General features: G+C 56.5%; 1 protein-coding gene across 1 annotated transcript; it reads right to left on the bottom strand.

Moving 5' to 3' along the window:
* Window positions 1-4,927: 4,927 nt before the first annotated feature.
* Window positions 4,928-24,691, bottom strand: SLC6A7 (solute carrier family 6 member 7). The gene is made up of 14 exons (XM_010991171.3): window positions 24,447-24,691; window positions 19,633-19,816; window positions 17,980-18,111; window positions 17,584-17,818; window positions 15,765-15,903; window positions 14,263-14,397; window positions 13,269-13,372; window positions 13,042-13,166; window positions 12,239-12,351; window positions 11,793-11,924; window positions 11,211-11,310; window positions 10,918-11,018; window positions 10,173-10,340; window positions 4,928-6,807 (listed from the first exon to the last, which is right to left on the bottom strand). Exons 1-14 carry the CDS (start codon window positions 24,477-24,479, stop codon window positions 6,598-6,600), a joined length of 1,911 nt encoding a protein of 636 aa, XP_010989473.1. The 5' UTR covers window positions 24,480-24,691; the 3' UTR covers window positions 4,928-6,597.
* Window positions 24,692-25,267: the final 576 nt, after the last annotated feature.

The raw sequence follows: 25,267 nt of genomic DNA, 5'->3' as shown, positions 1-25,267 counted from the left end.
GCACTCAGGGCAGGCTAGGGTGAGGGCTGCACCTGAAGGTGCAAAGGTTGCCCTGGAGCCAGAAGAAGCAGCAGGAAGGGCGTGGCAGCAACTGGGAGTTCTGGGGAGGATTTGTGTGGATGCTCAACAGGTTGAGGTGGGGGGCGGGAGAGTGCACGCCAGAGCTGGGCTGAGAGCCCAGAACTGTGAGTCAGGTGGGGGTGGGGGAGAAGAGGCCAGAAGTGTTGGAAGCCAGAGAGTGCCCCAAATCCACCGTGCTGGAGGCATGCTTTTCCAGGATACATGTGGGTCCCAGCAATGCCAGTGGCTTTCCCCAGACCCAGGCCATAGTAAGTCTTCTAGGGAACATCCCCCAGCAGGTGCAGGGAGTGTTTGAATAGGGCAAGGTGGGGCAGGTCCAGACCTGTGGGAATGGCCCCCTCTCCTCGTCCTTCCTCCTAGGATAAGCCCCACCCTCCCTTCTCCACCTGGGCCTGCCAAGGTCTCAGAGGCCACTTCCCTCTGGGCAGGCATCCCTTCCAGGGCCCTGGGCCACAGCGGGGGTAGATGGAGTTATCTACAAGTGGACTATCCCTTCCCCCCCAAAAAGGGGTGGAAGATTATCATCATTCTCGCCCATTGTTACCTTGGGTGAGTTACTTTCCCTCTCTTGACCTCAGTTTCCTCATATTACAACAGGGGTGAACCTGTGGTCCCCAAATACGGGAACTGGGCCCGCTGCTCAGAATCACCCAGGGAGTTTGCTAAAAATACAGATGTTTCAGGCTGCACCCTCAGGGAATAGGAAACATTAGGGCTGGGCAAGGCTCCAGGCAGCCATAGTTTTAGAAAGGACCCAGTTTGGGAATTTGAGCACCCCCCTTCCCTGGTTCCCACAGTCACGCTGGGAGCTAGAGGATCCAGTTATCAGCAGGCCCCACCCCAGGCTTCCCGCTTCCCCATCCTGCTCCCCTGACTCAGCTAGATCAATATTGACCATCGGCCCCTCCCCTGCCCCTGACTCCCGCCACCCCAAGCCCCAAAACTCTCTGAGACACTGACCCTGGGTCAGCAGAGTCAAGGTCAGAGAAAGGCTTGAGGTCCAGAGGATTTCATTCCTGTCCCCTTCCCCTCTCCCCCACCCCACATCCCCCACCTCCTACTGGTTTGGCAGGGCATCCCAGCTCACTGGAGAAACCACCCTGGCTCCTACTCATGAACTCCATCCAGCAAGAGGAGATAATCCCTGAACATGGCTCCAAAGAGGCGGTGCTCCCGTGATGCTCTCCATGGCATGGTCCCCAGGAAAAGGCTTCATTGGGCAGGTGGGGACACAGGGCTCCCTCTGCTCACAGCTCTTCCCCAAGGCACAAGCTTCCTTCCCGACCCATTCATCTTACTGACGAGGACGCTGGTCTAGCCTCCAAGGCACCTTGCCATGAAGCTGGAAGGTGCCAGCAAGCCAAGGGCCTCTGCCTTGGCCTGTCTCTGGCTCCAAGCACACCACCCTCCTTCTCCCTAGCTTGGTTGGAAGCAGGAGCTGGGCCCCTTTCTTTATCTGTACAAGGGACAGCAGGCTCATGAGAACCATCCCACCTGGAGAATTTCTACCTGCCACCACGTTTTATGCTAAGAACTCTGATCACTTTTTTTTAAATATGCATCAAGCAGCTATATTATTTCATTTAATCCCCTGCCAGGGGAGAGTTATTCTTCCCCTTTTACATCAGAGGACACCTGGGTTTAGAGAGGGGAAGTAGATTCAGCTGCTCACACAGCCAGTGAGCAATGGAGCAGAGATTAGGCTCTGACCAGCGGATTACCTGGGCTCCTACCCGCTACGACACTCCAGGGATGCAGCTCACGGATGCCGTGGACTTTAGTGAGAAAAGGCTTTATTCCCCCCCAATAAAAAGTGGTCCTGGGTGGGGGTACTGGGAGGCGGCCTCCGTGTGGCCAGAGAGAGCGGGCTGCTCCGTCCTGGGGGAGAAGGTCAGGCAGCAGGAAGTGAGGCGGGTGGAGAGAGAGCAGGGGTGCTCCGAGGCAGGAGGCGGCCCTGGACGCCCTTCCAGGGCAGGACCCGCGTCAGCGAGGCCTCGGGCCCCAGAGGGAGTGGTCTGGAGTTCAAGGAGCCAAACTTTCCATGAGCCACCAGCAAAAAATGAGTCGGGAGAGCAGTGTCCACCGCAGACGCAGACAGGGAGGCTCAGCAACGAAGGGTCACGTGGAATTTGGAGGGGCTGGGACTCTTAACCCTTCGCTGGCTGTCCTCAGAACAACCAACAAACTGCTTTCAGATTGATGCTGCATCCTGCAAAGCTGTGAACTGGCACTGTGGGTCTCCAAGGCCACACAGCCAGGAGGGGCAGAGCTGGGAATGAACCCAGGTCGGTGAGGCTGAGCAGTGCCGCCCGGCCCCGCCCCACCCCGCCCCGCCCATGGTGCCTGCTGCTGCCCCAAGCACTCTGGGGTCCAAGGAGTGTGGTATAAGGGTCTTAACTGCATGGGAAGGAAGTGGGTTGTTTGAGAAGACCGTGAGTGCCCTGTGGAGGCTGGGCTGCGCTCACAGCTCAGCAGATGTAGGGCTGAGCCAGCCCCCCGAAGACCCTAGGAGTCCACACCTGTGGGGGCTGGAGAGTGTATGGAGGTGGACCCTAAAAGGATGGGCAGAATTCCAACGAGTGGATGGGGAAGACACTGGGTCAGAGAGCCTGGACCTGCTCAGGGAACCAGGCAGAGATGAACTTGGCTGGGGTGGTGGAGGGAAACAGAAGCGGCAGGGCTTAATGAGGACCAAGCACCAAGGTAACCTGTGTGACCCCCCGTGTTGTCTGTTGACCCTCACTTGACCTTGGGAATATGGCTGGCCCCAATAGTGTAGCCAGGAGTCTCTCCTCTGCTCCACCCCTACCCCCATTTGCTCTCATTGATCGTAGGCTGGAAGTCACTGCAAATGGTCCAGGACACCGTCTCAGTGCCTCACAGCATCGCCCAAGAGAACATCTTTTCTAGTAGGTCTCAGAACAGGAATGGAGGGCCCCAGGGCACCCCTCCACCACACCCCAGCCAGGCACATACCCTGTCTCCCAGAAACCCAACCAGCCTCCCAGGGTCAGGGGTCCATAGACACAGAAATCAGCTGAGACAGGAAGCAGAGCCCTGAGAGGGGGTGGGGAGCCCTGGGCCTGGCTTCAGCTCTAGCACAATCGCATCGTGGAACCCTAGGCAAGCCCTGCCTCTCTGACTGCTAAGCCCCTATGTCTGCTGAGCAGTTGGCCTGCACAGAAAGACAGACAGGAGGCCCTAACTGAGCCATGATGTTTTACGTCTTCTGAATGAGTTGCCCACATTTAAAAATGGGAAATGTCTCATAAAAATCCTCTTAAAAAGCCAGGATATCTGGCAACATGGGCCCACACTTCTGAGGGGTCACACCCCTTAAGAGAGGCTCCCTCCCCCAGCTCACCACAGTCCCCGCCGTTCCCTCTCGGCCCTCCAGCCCTCACAAAGGCTCAGTTGCCACTTACTCTCCCACTCACACCAACAGCTTTGCTCGCCCGGGGTCCCTGCCCGGCCCTGTAGATGCTTGAGTTTGGCACCCACTGGGACATTCTAGGGTTCTACTCCAGACAGGACTGACATCTCTGTCAGGGATTCCTCCAGCTGCAGGTCCCTGGTCCCCAGTCAGCTCCCACTGCAGTTGGGACCAGGCTGGGGTCTGGCATGAGCAGGGAGATCTGGCATCAATACGGGGCCCAGGACGGAAGTAGCCGGGAGATGGCGCAGGCAGCAGGAGGAGTGGTGTGGTGTGGCAGGGAAGGCTGTCGGGAACAGCGGAAATGGGAAATGGGAAAAGCAGGACAGACTGGAAGACTGGGCCAGGGCGGGCAGTCCGGGAACCACAGGGCGGCGAGCAGGAGAAGCGGAGGCAGGAGGAAACAAGGCAGGGGAGCTGAGGCTGGTGGTCCGTAGACGCCTAGAAGCCTCCTATCGGAGTGGAGACTCAGAATCTGGGGGGAGAGAGGCATAGACTCCTAGGATCCTCCATTCCTGATTTTCAGGACACCCAGCTGCAGCCATGAGGCTGGGTGAGGGGTCCTCACAAGGCCAGATCCCTGGCCTGGGCTCTGTCCTAGAGCAGGCCCAAAGAGCACCTCCTCCCAGGCCAGAGGTGGCTCTGAGAAGGCTGAGGGGGCTGGGCACCCAGGGCTCTGTGAGCAAGGCTGGAGCCTGTGCCTGCGGTGTGAGAAGAAGCACCCTGAATTGTGAAGTCCATTCCTGCATCCTCTGCAAATTAGCAAACCCATCTCTCTTCCCCTACCTAGAGCCCCAAACAAAGGTGGGGCAGGAGAGGGCCCTGGTCCTTTGTTAGGGGAAATTTATTAATATCCGAAATATGCAGTGGCCCTTCCTCTCCACCCCCAATCAAAGGCCTTGCAAACACCTGGGCCTCGCATTTGAAAGGCCCCGGGCCCTTTTATATTGGCAAGGTCCCGCCAGGAGGGAGTGGGAAGAACCAGGAAATTCTTCCAGCCTGGGAAACTCTTGGCTCCTCCCAATCCTGCTCTTGGAGCTCCCGCTGCAGCCGCAGGTAAGGCTGGGGAAGGGCTGGAGAGGGAAGGAGGGCAGCCGGCCAGGGGAAGGAGACTGCTGGAGGGCCAGGGTTGCCACCGCTGGGTGACCTTGAGCAAATCTCTTCCCCTCCCTGGGCCTCGGTTTGCCCATATGTGTAAGTGACCAGGCGGTCTTTAAGGGCCTTCTTCATCTTCTTCATCATCCATCCTCAGCCCCACACACCCACCACTGCCACAGAGAAATGGCAGAGCATGCGTCACAAGGCAGGAGAGTCAGGAAAGGAGGCAGCTGAGCCTCAGTTTCCTGATCTGTCCAATGGGAGCCAGAAAGCTCCATTGCCTACCTCGTGGCTCGCAGCAGCGAGGAGACAGGGTAAGGAAGATGACCTCATTGGCGTTTATTAACAATAAACCAACAGAACATGGACGAGTTGGGGAGACACCAGGAGAGACAGATCGCAGAGGCTGTCACAGCTGGACCAGGCCGCCCACACCACCCCCACCTGCCCCCCAGCAGGCCGCTCAGGCATTTTCCCACCCCACCCTCATCTCTCAGGGAAGGAGGGTCCCCAGGGCAGCCCCTCCTTTGCCTGGGGGTTGAGATGCCAAGGTCTCTGGTCATAGGCCTGGGGGGTCAGTTGCCCTCTGCTGTCTGCCTCCACCCTCATGTCCATGCCCAGGGCCCCGCGCTGGAGTAGAGGGGGCAGCACTGGGACCAGACAGCCATGTGTGTGGACCATCTTCGAGTCTCTTAGTTGCCTGATCGTCCACAGCCAAGGTCACTTCCTCCTGCAGCTGGAGGAGACAGCGATGGCCGCCAGGACATGGGAGAAGGGGAGAGAGGGGCCCTGGGTTCCGACTGTGACCGCTCATTCCCACCACCACAGTGCAGGGCAGGCCTCCCTCCCCTCTGAATCACGCCCTGGGCTCCCTCCCCTGGAAAGCATGGGGTCCAGAGAGGGAAGCTGTGGGCTTCTTCTTTCCCCAGCCCCACCCGTTAACGCCCAAGCTTGGGCACTGGCCCCTCTGCAGGCCTCCCACCTCCACCACGTCCCCTCTGTTCCACCCCGTACACTGACCCAGGACGTTCTACCTACAGCACAACCAGATCATGCAAATCCCCTGCCCAGTACCCCCCCACCCCCCACCCCTGTCCCCGGCTCCCCCCAACCCACCATCAATCTTCATTCCCACTTGAATCCTATTGTAACCTGGTAACACCTGTTTCTCCCGCCACTCCCCCTGCTCACATGCCCTTGGTCTCTCCCCAGGGTGCCTCCTGGCCCCAGGGGAAGAGAAGGGGGCTACATTCTGACCTTCACACCTGGGTTGGGTCAGTGCCTTGGCCAGAGGCCCTCTCCATACTGCCCTCCTCTCTCTCTCTCCAAACTTGCCCATCCTCCAGGTCCTTCAGGTCCCACGTCTTTCAGAAAACCTGGCACTTGTGCACATACATATGAACCCACAAGGATCTTTCTCCCACTCGACTTGCTAACCTTCAATGCCTGGGGCCCCAATGGCCTCATGACATCCTGAGCATCCCCGCCTGGCTTAAGATTCTGGCTGCGTTGAATTGTATGGGGCAGGCTCCCCGAGAAAAGGGAGGGGGCTGAGCCCTGAACAGAGATGAGAGGGAGGTGCCAGCTGCCACAGGAGAAAGGGAGCTGGCTGGTCAGGAGGCCTGGGGTCCAGTCCCCTCTGCCATGTGACCTTGGGCAAGTCCCTCCTCCCTGGCTTCAGTTAGTCCGAGAAGGGCTGTGCTGTCTCATTCTCAGGTGTGTGTGTGTGTGTGTGTGTGTGTGTGTGTGTGTGTGTGTGTGTGTGTGTGTGTGTGTGTGTGTGTGTGTGTGTGTGTGTGTGTGTGTGTGTGTGTGTGTCGGGGGTAGACAGAGGTTTCAAGAGAGGCAGAGGCCACAAAGAGGAACTTGCTTCGAGAACTGGCATCACCATGGTAACCTCGCACAGCCTCAGGCCTCTCAGAACCCCAGAGGGCACACAGCTATGCTTGGGGACGGCAGGGCCTCTGGTCTGCCTGCTTTCTGTCTCACATCATGGATTCCTCCTCCTCTGCAATCTCGCGGTCCACCTCGATGGCTGTGTTCTCGAAGCTGGTGATGCCCCCGTACTTGCGCATGTGCACCATCAGTGGCTTGGGCGACTGGCTCCCGGCCAGCGTGGCCACGTACATGCCCGTCCGGTTCTCCTCCAGCGACGGGCCCCAGTCCATGGTTGGCCGGCTGGCCTGCTGGAGCCGCTGCAGCAGAGCAACCACAGCGATGAGACCCAGAGCTCACGGAGTGCTTCCCCGGCCTGGGGCGGGCAGTACCCTTACCGCGTCACCCAGCTCAGTCTTTGCAACAACCCGGGGTAAAGGAAGGGGCACTACTTCCCCAAGGGAGGGAGTCACATCCCTGGAGAGAATCCCGCCCTGCCAGTCACAAGTTGGGTGCCTCTGGGCACGGAATTTAAGCTCTGTTTCTGCATCTATAACTTGGGAATCATGATGCTGTTAAAAGGTGGTTAGTGAGGCCCTAAAATGAAGTGCTTGGCAGGGTGCTGGGAACAAGCTAAGGCCCAGTAAACAGTGGCTCTTGTTATGATTACGTGGCAGTCAGTCCAGGAGTCCACTCTGGGTCCCCTCCCCTAAGTGCTGAGTCCTGAGCTTTGAGGAGGGAGCTGTGCACGGGGAGGACTGAGGCAGAGCGTCCCCGACCTCCAGGTCTCTGACATTCTGCCTCAGTCTGACTCTGATGCTAACCTTTCCCTCTCCGAGCCCCAGTCTCCACCGAAGGAGGGAGCTGCCTAAGATGATGACTAAGCGTGGACATTCGAGGGCCATCTTCAAACCACATTGCCAAAGCCCTCTGCCTGCCCTGCCAGGGAGAAAAGCCCCAGACTCTTCAGTGAAGGGAGACAACCAACATGGAGTAGAGCCTGCTGAGTGTAGATTCCACGGGAGATACTGTGAGCAGTACCCTAGTCCAGGGCGTAGCACAGCCTCATACTCAGAGCACAGTGATACCCACTAAAATGCATTGAGAGTATGTTACCCCACTGCTCAGAAGCCTATCAAAGTCTTCTCATCTCATTTGAAATCCAAAATACTCCTGCCCCTGTCTATCTTCATGATCTTGGCTCTGGTCACTCCTTCTCCACCCTCTCTGATCCAGTCTCACTGACCTCCTTGCTGGCCTTAAAACCTCCTTGCTGGCCAGCCCTTCCTGCCTCAGGGCCTTTGCACTGACTGTCCTTCTGCCTGGAATGCTCTCCCCTTAGACATCTAAACCAATCATCCTGGCGATTTAGTCAGGTCTCTGACACCTCCTCAGAGAGGTCTCCCCACGTCGGCCTGGCGGGAACACCATCTTCCATCAGTCTCTGTTCCTATACTCTGGTTTTGTCATATTTTGTTTGCTTTTAAGTACTGCACTTACTACTGCCTTCATGTGTTTATTTGTTTATTGTCTGTCTCTTGCATGAGAGCAAGGGCTTAAAGATTTGTTTCCTGCTGAACACTGGTGCCTCCTAAGGTTTCTCGATCTGAGAGCACTGCTGACACTTTGACCTGGAGGGCTCCCCGCTGTGGGAGCTGCTCTGTACCATGAAGGGTGTTTAGTGGGATCCCTGAACTCTAGATGCCAGTAACATTCCCCCTCCAACCCTATCCCCTTGTGACAAACAAAACTGTCTTTAGACAGTGCCAAATGTCCTCTGAGGGCAAAATCACCCCCTGATTTTGAAGTGAGAACCCGTGGCCTAAAACCGAGCACTTACCACGTCCCAGCTCTGTGCCAAGTATGGGCTCATTTAATCCTTACAGCATTTTTATGAGAGGGATGTTATTACTTTTATTATTATTACCTCCACCCCTATGGATATTATCTGAAAGTAAGATTCAGAGACATTAAGTTGGCCAAGGTCACACAGGTGGGAAGTGGTGGCGCCAGCATTTGAATCCAGGCTGCCTGACCCCATTCTGAAAATTCAAAAATACTCTGCTTTTCTGCCTCTCACAGTACTATGTTGATGAGTTTTTCTTCTCACAGCAACCCTATGGGCAGGTATCACTGTCCTCGCTTTAAGGACAAGAGAAAGCAAGGTTCAGAGAGGGACATTCACTTGCTTAGGGTCACAGAGCTAGCAAGTGGCAGACCCAGGATTCCGATCCTAGTATGTCCATGCCGGAAACCCTGGTTTCTGAAGGTGGCACTCCTGAGCTGGGCAATGACTCCTCTGACAGGCTCACCAGTCCCCCCAAAACCTGCCCCCTCAGCCTGGCTGTGGGCAGTGGTGACAGGAGGGTAGGAGGGAGGCAAAGCAAGGCTTGGGAACCATGAGCTTCCTGGGGGCTGGAGCCTCCACCCTGAGCAACATCCCTCCCTTCTTCCTTTCTCAGACACCGTGGCTCTCATGCAAGGAGACAAGTTTCCTTTAGTAGCACAGTTGGGGCTCTTAAGGTTCAGAGAAGGCAAGGGGTTTGCCTCAAGTCGCACAGCACTTGGAGGCAGAGCAGTGGCTGGACTCCAGGATTCCCCTGTGGTCTGTGCTGTGTGAACACAGCCCATTTCTGCCAAGGAAGGGCTCTGAGCCCCTCTCCAGAAGCTGAAGGACAGCTGAGGAACTGTGGGGTATATGAGGAGTGGGGGCAGTAGTGTGCTGGTGAGCAGGCTGGGGAGGAGGGTGAAGGGGCACAGGAGGCCTGACGTCAATTTCAAGCCAACAATGGTTTAACAGCTGGCTCAGAACATTCCTGAATGTTTAACAATGAGCTCTGATGAAGCAGTACTAGTGGTTCCATACACCTCTGAAGGAGAGTGTGTGTGTGTGTGTGTGTGTGTGTGTGTGTGTGTGTGTCCGTCCCAAGGCTGTCTTTGGGCCCCTAGCAGGCTTGCTCAGCTCCGCTCACTATGATAGCCTCTTGTCACCAGAGGACTCCACACCCAGGGCCTCAGAAGTGGACGGCTCAGTGTGCAGAGGGCACTTGAGGCTCAGAGAGCGATGGGATCTCCAGTGGCCACGCAGTATCACAGCATATCCACGGGCCCACAGAAGGTCCCTCCTTCCCTCTTCCGAGCCTGCAGATCCCCATGCCAAACAGCTTGCATGCTCGATGCTTTCTGGATCTCTCCACAAAGCCCTGGCCGTGGGGCAGGGCTCCTGCTCACAGGAGGAGAGTGACAGCCCACCCTTTGGGGTCCCTCAATATTGTCTCTGACCCTGAGTTCCACAGGGAAGCCAGGGACCCGAGTTCAAGTCCTGAGCCCTGCCCAACTCATGGGGCATTGGATAAGCCCCTTGGCCTTTCAGGTTCCCCCGAGACATGTGGGCATCGGCCAACATCAGTGGTCTTTGGATTGTGCAACCCGCCCCCCTGCAGGCCCTGAAGGTTGTAAGGGGCCACAGGGCAGGACTCTAGCCCCCAGGGCTGCCACAGTCCAAGCAGATCTGAATTGATTCATAGTTCAGGCTACTTGTTAGAAAAAATGCTTTTTGGGTTAAAAGAACGCTGCAGTTTCTGGAAAAGGTGTTGGTGCAGATGTTTTGTGTTATAGGGGGTGCGCCCAGGGCAGGGCCACAGGCCGGGGAGGCTGAGGGCAGGCAGGGGTCGGGCAGACTCACCTCCCAGAGCGAGCCCTCCTCTCGCAGCACAGCCACCAGCATGCCGGCCGGGATCATGAGGCAGGACAGCAGGCCCATCAGGATGCCCAGCAGCTCTGCCCAGGCTGGGAAGCGGTAGCTGCCATACTCTGAGGGCTGGTACTTGACGATGCTATACACCAGCAGGGCCTGCGGGTGGGGGGCTCCCAGCATCACAGTGGGCCTCGGGCAGGCCCCGGGGCTTGGGCTAGCCCAGGTCTCAGCTAACTCAGGCTGCCTCGAGCTGCCAGAGATAGCTCGGCCCGGGGCCATCCCAAGGCCTGAGAGAGCCCAGTCCAGGGCCACCCCGTCTCAGAGGTAGGCCAGTCCCAAGCTGTAGCAGAACCTGAGCTGGTCCCGAGACAGCCCTGCCCCAGGCTGACCCACTGCCAAGGCCTGAGACAGCCCAGCTCTGGAACACCCTAATTCCTAAGATGGCCTATCCCTGAGCTGCTCCAACCCTAAGGCCGAGAAGCATAGCCTCAAGGCCCCTGCCCTGAGGCCCGAGAAAGGCCCAGTCATTTTGCCAACCAAACGCAGGGGCAGGGCCGGGCCCAGCACAACTGCAGAAGCCAGAGGCCTCAAGGAGGAGGGGAGCAGACCTGGGTCCTGGTGCCCAACCCACCCCTCTGCCCCCACAGAGGTCCTACCAGACTGAATGCCCAGAGAGGCCCTGCTCTCAGCCCCGAGCCCCCAGCCAGCAGCCCTCCCTCCCACCCCCAGTTACCAGGAGCGTGGCTGGGGACAGGAACAGCCAGCAGGCCCTGAAGTAGAGGCCCGGCTTGAAGCCCAGCATCATGTGGATGTCCCGGCAGAACCTCTGGATGCCTGCACAGGGAAGGGAGGAGAATGGCCACACCCACAGGCCCCACAAGCACCAGCAGCACCCCCTCCACCCCAGTTGCCCCCGCCAGAAACCCTGGCCCTTGGGGCCAGGGACCCAGCACAGGGGGAATCCAGGGTAGACGCCCATTCTCCCACTGTGGGGAGCCTGACTCTGCCTCCCACAGCCCCTCTCACCATACACCCGGGTGACGGCGAGGCATGTGGTGATCACCACCACCATTAGTCCGAAGCTGGCACTGTAGTCGTCCAGAAGGACCAGCCAGTACATGCCGCCCTGGAATACAAGTCACAGCTCTGGGGTCCCCTCATCTCAGCCTCACTCCCCAATGCAACCCCTTCTCCAGGTAGAAAGCGAACAGGAAGCAGCCAGGCTGGCGGGGAGGGCAAGATGATGACAGTGTGACCGCTGTCTTCCCGCCAAGCCCCTTATCATCTGACTTGAGTCTCAAAAACAGCCTAGACATAGACCCCATTTTATCAGTGGGAAAACAGGTTTAGAGAGGTGAAGCCACTTGTCCTGAGGTCACTCAGCAAGTGCAGGATCGAGGCTTGAACCTAGGTCTTTTAGAATCCAAAGCCAAGATTCTGGGTCATAGGCCAAGCTGCCCCCTGGGAGAGAGGGCCTGGGGTGGACTAGGTTCCTCCAAAGAGGAAGAAGCAGGTAGTCTGGGGAGCGCACAGCCTGGCCACAGACAGTGCTGCAGGCGCCTGCCCCAGCCGTCCCCGCTGGCTGCCCCATCCTGCAGCACCACTCACGTCGGTGGTGAGGACCAGCCCCATCAGGTACATGGCCACGCAGATGAGCCCCGAAAACACAGCCTTCTTGGGCCGCAGGTAGTACGGGAACTCGTCTGCCACAGCTGTCACAATGGTCTCCAGGAAGGCAAACTGGGGGGAGGAGGGGAGGAGGGTCAGAGTTCTGCCTCCAGCGCACACATACACACACAGAGAACACCACACAGACACAGAGACACATACGCGTCACACATACGTGTCTCACACACACACACACACACACACACACAGATACACATTACCCACATATCATCCACACAGATACATCACACGTAGACACACACAGATAGACGGTCATACATCTCACGCACAGACACATCACACACAGATACACACAGAGAGACACAGACACACATACATCACAGACACACACCACGAGGCGCACCCATTGGCGGAGACAAGCTCACCTGGCTGTCCAAGCCGAGGGTCAGCAACATGAAGAAGAAGAGGAAGGACCAGAAGGGTGAGAGGGGCAGCATGGTCATGGCCTGTGGGTAGACGACAAAGGCCAGGCCGGGGCCTGGGCCCAGGGCACACGGGGTCAGCAGCCTGGGGAACTCGGGGGCCCCACACTCATACGCAAATGCACACAGACAGTTATACCCACTTGGGCACGCTAGTTTGGCCAAATGCAGAAATGTACGCTCACTGCATAGTTCCAACACTCACTCAAGACAGGCCAGCACACTGTCGGTGATCTACAAACACAGGCTGATAAATTAAATGAATTAATAAGCAATGAGTAAACAGAAAATCAAATATAAAGCCTCATTTGACTATGCTTACGTACACAATCACTTGCACAAACAATTCCATGAACACACGTACTCAGGCACTTCCACTGACAAAAGACACTGACTCACAACACCATTCAAACCCTCAATTCACTAGCAAAGGCATCTCCACACAGGATGTGACTCATTCGGACAATTAGGGCAAGCTTCTAAGGCTTGACAAAACAGAAGACCACCTCCTACAGAGAGTCGCTTATCTCCAGACACAGATAGACACATACTCATTCGCACCCCCATCCCGTTGCACTTGGACGCCCAGACAGCAGCTAAGACACATTCATTCGTGTGTGCACACACCCACATGCACACTCAACACACCCACCCACAACCTTGCTGGCCCACACATACACTCACTTGCCCAGCCCATCTGGGCTCGACATACACCCTCACCCGCCAAGGCCGAGCAGCCTGCCCACCTGCTTTGGCTACTTGGTCCACAGGCACACCCAGCTCCTGAGACATGTAGCCCAGCACGGAGAAGATGGCAAAGCCAGCCAGGATGCTGGTGATGGCGTTGCCCAGAGTAACAATGAAGGTGTCTCTGCCGGGGAAGTCCAGACACAGGCCAGGGTGAGCGGGCCCCACCCTCACCCTGCAAGGGCCTCCCCACTACAGGTCTGCAGGTCTGGGAGGCAGCACTGACCTATAGATGTTCTGGTGAAATGTGTTGTAGGAAGCAAAGGTGAGGAGCCCTCCAAAGCCCACACCCAGGGAGTAGAAGATCTGAAGAGCAGCTTCGATCCACACCTGTGGCAGGGAGGGGTGCAGATGGAGGGCAGAGAAAAGGGGCTGGCACACCGTGGTGTCCCGAGGAGGAAGGAGATGGGGCACAAGCCAGTTGACAGGTCCAGGGATGCTGCGGTGAAGAGCCTGGCTCACAAGTGACACGGGCCCTGCTCCACCACTTGGGTAAGTCCCTTCCCCTCTCTGAGCCTCATTTCCCCATCCAGGGTGTAGAAGATGCTTTCTAAGCTTGATCCAGTTCTGAAGGAAGCAGTGCCTTGTGTAAATTTTCAGTAGATGCACACTGACAATAAGCCCACATAACCCCTTTACTTTCCTGGAGTTGGAGGGGCCTGGCTTCGACTCCCAGCTCCACCACTTTCTAGCTGTGTAGCCTAGGGAAGCCACATCGCCTCTCTGGGCCTCTGGACCTTCATCTGTACTGAGGGGATAGGAACAGTACCTCCCTCAGAGGGCAGTGGTAAGGATTACGTGACTTACCGATATGCCAAGTGCTAGAGCAGGCTCAGGCACAGTCATCCGTTAGTAAATAAGAAACGTTAGCTGTCAGTACCACTGTTGTTTCTATTATGCCCTCCTTGGGGTTTGGAGTCAGACAGATCTCAGTGGGAATCCCAACTCTGCCACTCCCTAGCCATGTGACCTTAAGCTTATCACTAACGCTTTAGGGCCTCGGTTTCTTCATCTGTAAAATGGGAGAATAAAGTCTACTTCATAGGATTGTGAATAATAATGAAGGAAAAAGACACAGTGCCAAGCACAGTGCCTGGTACAGGGGGCTCACCATGTGGAGGATTCCTCCCCCCCACCCCTCTTTTCCCCAGGAAGCTCTCTTTCCACCCCCTAGCTCAGGCCTGACCCCTCCCTCCGCATGCCGGCTTCGAGGGCCTCACCTTGGAAGACAACAGGTGGTGGAACTGAGGGGTGAGATAGAACTGGATGCCCTTCCAGGCCCCTGGGAGGGTGACTCCGCGGACCAGTAACATGAGCAGAATGAGGTAGGGGAACGTGGCCGTGAAATACACCACCTGAGAGACAGCAAGTGGGGATGGAAGGGGGTGACCCTCTCTCTTCCCTGCTCCTCTCAGAAATTCCCATCTCACTAACGTGCCTCCTCAACCTTCAGGGAGCCCAAGCTGGGGACAGCCATCATCCGGGATGCTCTCTTTCCATCTTCCTTCCCTCCCTCCACACATCATCCCATCAGCAAGGTCCCAACACTGCTTCCCAAGGCTGTCCCTATCCATCCACTCTCTAGCTCCACTGCACCCTGGTTCACGCCCCCCTTCAAGCCCAGCCCACATGGTCATCAGACAATGGACATGCCCAGACTCCTCCCGGCCCCATCTTCATCTGATCCCAAACCTCCAGCCCCTCCCTCAGCAAACACTACCAAGTGTCAGGCTCCTCACTGCCTTCGCTTGCACCCCGCTTACTCTCCTATCTTTCTAAATGGTTCCTATACTGTCTTTCTAGCCTTTCTTTTAGTGGTTCTCTTCCTCCAGGACAACATCTCTCAGCACTTTGCAGAGGGACACGTTCTAATATATAAATGATTGAGTAAACCACTCAGAGGGTTTCCAAGTCCCTCTGAAACAGCTTTATGGCCCTTCCTAACCCAAAGCGGGCATCCGCGGCTTTGTCTCCCCAGCATCCAGTTGGCCTTCTGCAGGTAACAGTAGCCTGACTTCCCCACCTGGGGCTGACTCCATTCCCAGCTCCAGGGGTGGGCATGTGACCCCGGCCCAGCCACGGAGAGGACCACCCTCCTGCCCACAGTGACTGGTTCAGGGATGGGAATAAGAGCCATCTATCCAGTGAGGCTTAATTCTAGGATTTCTGAAAACTGGGGCAAGAGAGACCCCATCACTAAGCAGGTAAGATGGAAGCCTAGATCTGCTAGGGGCAACCCCACAAAGAATGAAGCCTAAAGAGGAAGCCAATCTAGAGGAAAGCATTGTTGAGAGACCAAGAGAATGACAGTCCTGATAACTCCAACTGAGCCCCTAGATCCAGCCATGCCTGAAGTAGACACTTTGGACTTTCCAACTGAACGTGAAGGAACCTTGACTCATACCCACCCTCCAAGCATTCAACAAACACTTGCTGAGCTTCTTCAAAGTGCCAAGCACTGAACTGGGATATAAACTTGAATAACAGATAAGTTCTGTCCTTGGCAAGTTTCTAGTCTAGTGAGGGAGCCTAGCCACCATCCAGCCTCACCTCCACATCTTTCTTCAGACAATGCCTGCCTCCCCCAGTCTCAACATCCTCTCCTGTCCCCTCTTCCCAGTTAAAGTCCATTCAACCTCTTAGGCTCAGTCCACACCCTGCCTCCTCCAGGAAGCCCTCACCCTTCCCAGTCCCTCAGGCCTCCAAGGCCTCCCAGCTTCACCTTGCCCGAGGACTTCACACCCTTGAGGATACAGAGGAACACGATGAGCCAGGCAAGTAGCAGGCAGAGGCAGAGGTTCCAGCGGATCTGCCCGGGACTTCCGATGCCCCGGCTGCCTTGGATGTGGAGAACGTAGCGGCTGTGGGAGAGAAGGTCTGAGTGTCCTCTGGTCACCCTGCCATGCTCCATAGACGTGGAGTAAAGTTGAGGCCAGCTGGCAAGGCTCTCCTGCCTATTGTCTATTTGACTCCTCTCTGTCCTTCGCTGCCCAGCTCTGCACCCAGGAGGTGGGCCTCTGCAGACCTCATCATCCAGGCTGCCTTCCTCTTCAGTTTCTATTTGGGTCTAGCTAATGGGAAGGAACAGCAGGAGACTGGGTGATGGGTTGAGGTATTTGCACACACATCGACACACACACACACACACTCACACGCGTGCACAGGCGCATGCCACCAAAGGGTCTGACTGCGACTGCTGTCTCCTTTAGCACAGCTCTTGTTGGGCAGCCTTTCCTCCGAGGCTTCAAGTCTCCCCTGGTTCTGGTGACACTAGTCCCTCCACTCACCTCCTTGGCTCAGGGGTGGCTGTCCCTCCTGCTGGTCCCCAGTGCCTGATCTTTCCACGTGGGTTCCCTCACCTCTGAAGTCCCTCCACTAAACTCCCTTCAGCGAAGCCCTGTGAGATTGCCATCTGCTTGCTGCCCGCTCCCCAACTGATGCAGTGGGGCTGGCGTTTCCATGGAGACCCCTGGCAGCTGCCAGTGACCACGTCATGTTCTTTGGCTTTTAGCTGCAGACCCAAGCCTGTCTTTACCCACCAGTCAGCAGGTGCAGACACTTTGGATGGCCTTTAAATGGACAAATGAATGAACTGTGTAATAAATGCAGATTGGAGACCAAAACATTTGAAGACATGGGACTCATTTAGGGGAAAATTTCTAAGAGCAGCCCTTTGCAGGGAAACTGTTGGAAGTGTACGATCTGTGTTCTCTGGTCAGCCAAGGCTCCCTACCTAGGGACCAGGCTACTCTGGAAAGTTCCAGAACAGGATCAGGGATCAGGATTCCTTGGTGCCAGTGCTGCCTCTGCCAGTAAGTCCTGAGCAAGCCCCTGAGCCTTGTTTTCTCAACCATAAACTGGGGCTTTGGGACAGGCCAATGGGCAGCGGTGCCCTCCTGACACCCACCATTCACAGGGGCTCGCAGCATGCCTGGCACCATGGTCAGGGTTTTACCTGCATTACCTGTGCAATTCTCCCAGCAACCCCTTCCTCTACTGTAGTCTCCCGTCCTGTTACACTAACCTGAGATGATCCCTGCTATGTATGATCGTGGCCTCTGCTAAGTGCTTTACCTACTGATCTAGTCGGTGCTCAGTAAAATCTGACTGAAAGAATGAATGAATGAGTCACTGGCTGATAACATCCTATGAAGCAGAGATTATTATTACCCCCTTGTACAGAGGAGGAAACTGAGGCTCCAAAAGATGACTATTACTGTCATCATCAGCATCATTATTACCAGCTAGCCTTTATTGAGCGCCCACTACCTACCAGGCTGGATGGCACACTTTATATGCCTTCTTTCCTTTAATTCTCACAGTAACCTTCAAATACTATTAACATATACCCACTTCGAAGATAAAGCATCAGCAGCCAAATAAATTGTTCAAAGTCACACAGCTGGTCAGGTGAAGAGCTGGGATTAGAACCTAGAGTCCACCTAACACTGGCACTTGAACTAGGCCTTTGAGGTGCACGCTGAGCCCCCTGGGGACTCATTCCTGCCCTCTGTCCCTCCCTGGCCACTGCGGGGCCTGACCTCCAGTACTCCTCGCTGGGGCTGACGGTGCTGGTGAGGTTGAGGGGCAGGGCCCCATTGCCATTCTTGGAGCCTCTGTGCTCAAGGCAGAGGTCTGTGTTCCACCAGTTGCCGCAGTGCTCCCAGGGCAGGTCGCTGGTGAGGGAGGCGAAGAGGTAGAAGAGGACGTAGGCGATGATCATGTTGTAGTAGATGGCCACCAGGCCCACGATGAGCAGCATGGCGGCGCCGGCACCTGGGCGGGGCGGGGGGGGGGGGCAGGGGGCAGCCCTCAGGCCAAGGAAGCTACCCTCTTTCTGGGTTCCCCTTCCCTCTCTGCCCAGAGGTTTCCAGCTGGGGGGCAACCTCTATGCCTCCCACAGGCTCAAAACACCCCGGGGACCACTGAGGCCTCACCTTTGAAGAGGGGGCTGATTTTCCAGACGGCCAGGGGTCCCAGGCTAGAAAACTGGCCCAGAGAGAGCTCGAGGAAGAAGAGGGGGATGCCACAGATGGCCAGCATCAGGAAGTAGGGCACGAGGAAGGCGCCTGCGAGAAGGGGGGAAGGCAAGGAGGGTCTCAGGGGGGTCGGCTCCCCCAGAGCCCAGCTCTACCCCCACCCTGCCCCTGACCGGCACTCACACCACTCCTCCCCTGGACTGGGGCTGTGCACTGCAGGACGGCCATCTTCTACGCCAGGACATCACTGAGTGCTAAGGGGGTGGGTAGGGATTTACTCACCTCTGTAGCCCCAGTGCCCAGACCAGGGCTGGGCTCAGAGCAGACACAGAGTGAACGAATGAACAAATGAGCGAATGGATGAGTGAATTCTCTGCCTAAGAAAGTACAAATCCCTCAGAACAGAATCCAACGCCCCTCAGAACCTGGCTCCAGTTTACCTGCCTCTCCCCTCCCTGCAGTGCCACCTCAGACGCTTGTGGCTGCCACCTGTGGTCTCATGTGCCCACCACGACTTTCCCTTTTCTTCCCAGATCAGCAGCCAGCTCCTTTACAGAACTGCCCACCACCATATGGCTTTGGAAGGGCTGTCAGGCACACTGGCCAACCCCAGCCCACCTCTTCCTGGGCACCTATCCCAAACCAGGCCAATTAGAGACCTTCCCTGCGATTCTATATAGATGCCTTCAGAGAGAGCAGTTCTGAGGAGGAAGTCATTCCAGAGCTGTCTGTGGCCACCCCCAACCCACCTGCAAGGAGGAAGCCTGGCCCAGGGAAAAATGAGGTCAGCATACAGAAAAAGCGTCGGGAACCAGGGAGGGGGGAGGCAGAGAGAACTGTGGACATCACTGAAGCTTCGGAGGCCAGCTCCTGCCCTATACTTCCCAGTCATCCCAATTCAGCTTGTCGCTGCTTCATCTAGTCTTATTTGGATTTCTGTTGCTCTGACAAACTGCGCTTCTGTAAGGAGTCTGGTAGAGGTGGGAGGAGACACAGAGTGCTGGTGGGAGCACACTGGCTCTGGAGAAGATAGCCCTGGGGTGGAGTGCTGGGTTGCCGCCATGTGACCTTGGGCAAGGAACCTGACCTCTCCAAGCCCCGCTGCCTCATCAGGGAAACAGTACCCACCCAGGTGCTTGCAATCAGGGTTAAATGAGACAAGCATGGAAAGCACCAAGACCCGGCCTGGCCGACAGTGCGTGCTCAATCCCATGAGCACTTAGCACAGCTACGTGATGGCGAAGCAGGAACAGAGAATTTAAGATGGAAGAGATGGTGTGTTTGCAGCCTGAATGGAAGGAACCAAGAGAGGAGGCTAGATTGAAGATTCAAGAGCAGGAATAACGGACTGATGGAGCGAGGTTCCAGAGGAGGTAAGGCAGGAGAGGAGGGGATGGGAGAATATTGAGAGCGCAGTCATCACTGACAGGCAGATACAGCCCTTCATCACAAAGCAGAGGCAGCCCCCCTGCCCATCACTCAGGGCCCAGGAAGTGCCAAGGCTTAGGGAGATAACCGTGTGAGTATCCGTGCTGGGAATGAGAGAGGGAGGGACCCTGAATCTTGGCCCACTAGCCTAGACACCCGTCAAGCAGGGCGTCAGGCCCATACCTCCTCCGTTGGTGTAGGCGCGATAGGGGAAACGCCAGACGTTCCCCAGGCCTACACAGTAGCCGATGCAGGACAGCAGGAAGTCCAGCTTGCCTGTCCAGTTGCCCCGATCTGCCGTGAAGTCCGCGTCCAGGTCTACATCCCCCTGGTCACTGGGGGTCATCAGCAGGTCTGGGGTGACAGGCTGCCAGTAAGAGAGACCAAAGGAGTGAGGGAGAAAGGTGAGGCCAGGATGGAACTGTGACCCCCCCTCCCCAAAACAAGAATATGGAATCAATAGGGCCAAATGCAAAGAAATCCACTGGTTCAAACAATCAACTGCTCTCACCTGGGCTGACAGGTTAATAGGCAGGAGCTCCTTGGGGTTTTAGGTGACCACAAACTTATGAGACCAGCAGGGTGGCTCAGGCACTAAGAAAGCCATCTTGGTCTTAGTTTGGCGAACACAGAGGTCAAACCAAGGGACGGTCCTATTTTGATGATGATCTTAGTAACAGTTCCCGCGTATCGAGCACTTACTATGTGCTCACTGCACTAAATATTTTACCTGATTTCATTCCCAAAACAACTCTCTGAGCTAAGTACTCACCTAAGGGAAACTGAGGCTCAAAGAGGTGTCATGATACACCCACAGCTTTTACAAGGCTAGCGAGTGAGAGAGCCAGGTCTCCAGCCCAGAGCTTCCTGGTGCTGAAGCCAAGGTCTTCAACCACCCATGCTGGAGTTCTGCTACTCCATTCCGGCACCAGATTTTAAGAAAGATACAGGCAGTTTGGAGCATGCGCACAGGCCAGGGAGCAGGACTGGAGGGTGTTCAGGAAAAGTGGTTATAGGAGGACAAAAGGAAGCAGCGCGGGCCCTTAACTTAGAAAGAATGGGACATGGAAGGAATGTGGGCTCCCCTGGGGTTAGATTTATGCTGTGTGGCTCCAGGAGGCCTACTGAGGACTGTGGATTTTAGTTCACGAGCAGGAAGCAGCTACTGAAGCCCTGATGTGTCCTAGAAAGCTATCTTCCTATCACTGGAGGAGAGATGCACACACTGAGGGGAACGGGAACCAGCTGCCCCTAAGGTCCCCTCCTGGGATTGGAGGAGGGTGGGGAAGTCCAGTGGGCATTCTCTCTTAGGTTGGGGCTGGAAGATGGAGGCTTTCCTCCAGGGCATAGAATCCTGGCCTGAGAGATGTGAGTTAGCATGTCCGTGAGCTGTCTGAGCTTAGGGCCCAGAAGGAAGCCCAGAGATACCAGGATGACTGTCTAAAATTCAGGCAGCAGTTCCCAGAAGTGACTCCAGAGCAGGGAAGGTGAAAGGGGCAGCTACACTTTTCCTGCTTGTTTCTGAAAGCCATGCCCCATGGCAGAGAAGGACGGGACTGCAAAGAAGGCCGATTATCAAACAGCATCCATGGTTTTCAGAGAGGAGAAAGACCCCCCCACCCCCCGCCACTTCCTGCTGAGGAACGGTTGTGGGCAAACAGTGATTCCACTGGACTGGGCCTCAGGAGACCACGATCCTCGTCCCAGGTCTGTGCCAATTCACTGCGCAACTTTAGGAAACACATCCCTTAAAATGTTCGTGGGTGTCTGATGACACAAAGGATTCTTGAATCAAAAAAGTTTGGGAAAAGCTGGGTTATCACAAGGTAAAACAGGTTTCTTTGCTGCAGGATTTGTCGGATCTTTAATGGACCAATATACACTGTGACTCCAAATAGGGACTAGAAAAGACAGTATTCTCCAATTCTATTTAAGAAAAAGGCTTCAAGGAGTAGCATGTCAGGACATACTTGGCGGAAATGCAGGTCTAGATAATCTTTACCTAACAGTCTTCTGGCTCTGATGCTCTGTGAGGCAAGATGTACCAAGGAGAATTCACTGCGGTGATCGAGGACCAGATCAGATCCGAGTACAGGACTCGGCAAACAGCTACTCCCAGATCTGTTTTATCCCCTAAAATTGCCCTTCCTGGCATCAGCCCAAGTAGGTGTCTATACACAAATCAGGTGGTGACAGAGGAAACTTTGCTGGGGAGTTGTCATATAAGCCTTGCTGGGATGAAGATGGTGAGAGTCCTTGTGTCACAGGACTGGAGGTGTCTGGCTGTGGTGACAGTCAGGGCAATGGGCTCAGGTGGCAGGATGTGGTGACAGCGTTGGGCTGACTCAGTAATCGTGACAACCATGGTGGTGATCCCACCTGAGGCTGGTTATTGGCCAGAGGAGCAGTGATGGGGCATCCTGGCATGATTATGGGTGATGGTGACAATGGAGAGCAGGAAAAAGCTGCTTTTCAAGTAACTCCAAGGGTTGAAACAAATATCTTATTAGTGGTTCTTTAGCTGTGATCTCACACCTGCTGGGGTGAGGGTAGCAGTAGCTCCTAGACCTCTATGAAACCCACCCCTTCCCCCTGATGTCCCTTCTCCCAGGCTTCCACTCCACCTAGTTGAGCATCACCTCTCTGGAGCCACTCCCTCCCAGGTAAACTCCAAGAGGATGGGGTAGCCAGTTGACACTGGCCCCTGGTATGGGGTGGGGAGGCAGGCCTGTCACCCTGTGAACCCCCTAGTCCCATTCAGGCTAGCTGGCAGGAGGGCCTGATAATGAGGTTCCTCTGATCCCCCCAGAGAAGCTACTGCCCTTTCTGTGTTCACAGAGCGGTCCTGGCTCTCTGTTTCCATGGTGACAAAAGAGTTCCAAGAGCAGGATGCTGCCAGCTCTTCTGTCCCCCTCCACCCCAATCAGAGGGAAGCCTGCTCCTGCTCCAGGGACAGGGGATGGGGTCCTCCAAAGTTAAGCCAATCTGAACCCCACTGTGGGGTAAATCCCAGGAGGCTGGCACAGACAGGAAGGAACTAATCGAGAGACAGAGGAAAGCAACCGAATCAACAGGGAAGGGCTGGAAGCTTAATGAGTTGCTTCACACTTCTGCCTGGGTCTGAGGCTCCCACCCTGATCCTCCACTCCCACCCAGACTCACACAGGAACACACATCTGAGTTTGCAACACCTGCACCCCCCCCCCTTTTAGGGACCAGCAGATGTAGGTCACCAGCAGCAGCAGGCCTAGAATAGGTAGGACCTCTCAAGCCAAGGCTCTCATACTTTCTTCAGGATGAGAGAGACAATAGGGATCTGGAGTCTGACTTCATCATTGTGCAGGAAAGTGAGTCTCAGAGAGGGAAGGGGTGAGCCCAAGGTCAAACAGCAAGTTAAGGGCAGAGCAGAGCACAATCAGGGTCCAGAGCCCCAGTTCTCAGTCTGGTGCTCATCTCTGAACAATGCTGCTCCTCTGCCGTACCTGGCACTTCCTCACTCCCTGCCGCCTTGTCCTAGAGACCGAGGGAGGGGACCCTGAGGCCAGGTGGCCCCACCCCTGCCCTGTTGGTCCTGGGTTGCTCAGCCCACCTTCAGGAGAGCAGTAAGCTGCACCCCTTTGTGCCTCCATTTCCTTGTCTATAAAGTGGGGATAATAAGACCTGGGCCCCAGAATTGTTGGAGGAATACATGAGCTAAGGCCTCACAAAACATGGCTATTGACATAAGGAGCAGCCCTGTGCCAGAGAGGGGCAGGGGCCCTTGTGGGAAGGGAGCGCAAAAGGAGAGAGTAGATGGGAAAGAACAGGGATAGGACTCAAGAAGACCCAAGAGACCCACAAACGACCCCAAGAAGTCACACATGTCAGCGAATAAAAAGAACCATCACAGTGGTTCCATGCTCAGCTGCCCAAGGGTAGAGAGCTTGAATGAATTGGGGGGGGGGGGGGTAGGTGGGGCTTATTGGAGAGGGCTGGCCAACAACACCAGCCCCTGTGAGTTCACAACATCTCCCCACCTCTCAGGACTCTGGGCCTACTTTCCTGCCCCACACTGGGGATGGACCGGCCATGGCCCATATTAGAGAATGGACTTGCCCAAAGTCACAGGGTAAGTGGCATCTGCAGAAACAGTACCCAGGAGTTCTGACTCCTTGGCTAAGACTGGTACTTTTAAGCCAAAAGCCAGAAAACTTCCCCCAACACTCTCCCTTCCCATACGGGTGCAGCTTGGCTGGGAGGTCCAGACCCACAGGACAAGGTGGAGAGGGGCTGAGGTCTGGGCCCAGGGCCTCAAGAACACATAGACTTGGCCTCCCCTCTCATGCCAGCTTCTACCTCACCTCCATGTCCCTCAGGTCTCCCATTTCCTCCCTCCTTGCCTTTGCCTCCAGTGTGTGCGGCTGAGGGGCAGCCTGGGGTCGGAGCGTGGAAGCTGAAGCTGCAGAAGGACTGAGGGGGTGGGGAGGAAGCAGGTGGTGGGCGCAGCAGGGCAGGAGCACTGGAAGGAAACCAGCGTGCCCCTGCTGGCTCCGGAGGCTGCTTCCGTGTGGAGCCCACAGATGAGGGCTCGGTTTGCCGAAGCCCCCACTCCCATTTGTCCATCCCCATCAGTCCCGCTCAAGGCTGGCGCTCAGCTATTCTAACATCCCCCACCCCCTAATCAGGCCGTGGGGGAAGTGAAGGGGGGTACTGGGCAGGGGCGGGTGCCTGGCCCCAGCACCCCTACCACGTACCTCCTGTGGCTGCCGACACCTGTTCACAGGACTTGGCCCAATGAACCCCCGCCCCCATCACACTGCATCCCGACCCCCAGACAGGGGAGGCCTCCCCCAACCCCGCGCAGACCGTGACCCCGCCCCTCCCTGCAATCCAGCTCAGCCGGCCTACCCTAGAGCCCCGAGCCCGGAGCAGGTGCCCTCTCCAGCCTTCCCAGGGGTCTCCAGGGGGCGGGCTTCTGCACCCCCTCCCTCAGGTGTGCCCCCGCCCTCGCGTCCTACCTTGCGGAGGTGAGCTCCCTGGAGCTTCTTCATCTTGGAGGGCGGGTTGCTGGGGTTTCCGGGCTTGGCTTTTCCTGATCGCGGAGAGCGAACGAAGGAGCAAGAGACGGTGCCACCGGGCGGCCGCCGCTCCTTGGCCCCGGCGACTCCCGCGCGCTGGCTCGGGGGCCACGGGCGCAGGCGCTGCCGTCTGTCGGCTGCGGGCGTGGGGAGTGGGGCGTGGGGCGCGGGCCGGGCTCTGCGAACGCCCTGCCTCTCCTTGCGCAGCGCCCGAGGCTGGGGAGGGGTGCACGGCTGCGCCCGCGTAGACACCCAGACGGACGGGCTGACTGACGGACAGTGGAGGGGGGGCGGGGGATGTGCGCCCCCGCACGCAGAGCTGCGGATTGGAGGGGCCCGAGCGCGTGGGGAGGGGGTTCCGCGACGGAAACCCTCGGAGGTCTGGAGGCCTCCCCCACAGTCTCCTGCGTGACCTTGGGGAAGTAACCTACCCTCTCTGGGCCTCCGTTTTCCCAGGGAGGCAGTGAGGGAGGCAGGCCATGCACAGGGGCACTAACAGCCCCTGCTTGGGTTCCAGCATCCCTGTGCTTCCTCTTTATCTGGAGAACCCTTCCCGCGTTACTTAAACTCCCTGTGCTGCCGCTTCTTTATCTGGAAAATGGGGACAAGAATCTCACCTCTGCTTAAGGATGTGAGGAATCCAAGGGGACAGAAAACGTTTAGCACAGGAACCTGGCACTTGGCTGGGGCTCAGTTAACATTTGTTGACCCACTGTGGGTTGCCCACTCCTACCATCACATGAACAGCCTATAGTCAGATA

Source organism: Camelus dromedarius, chromosome 3 (assembly GCF_036321535.1).
Source record: "Camelus dromedarius isolate mCamDro1 chromosome 3, mCamDro1.pat, whole genome shotgun sequence".
Taxonomy (NCBI): Eukaryota; Metazoa; Chordata; class Mammalia; order Artiodactyla; family Camelidae; genus Camelus; species Camelus dromedarius.
This window is presented reverse-complemented; position numbering and strand designations above follow the sequence as displayed.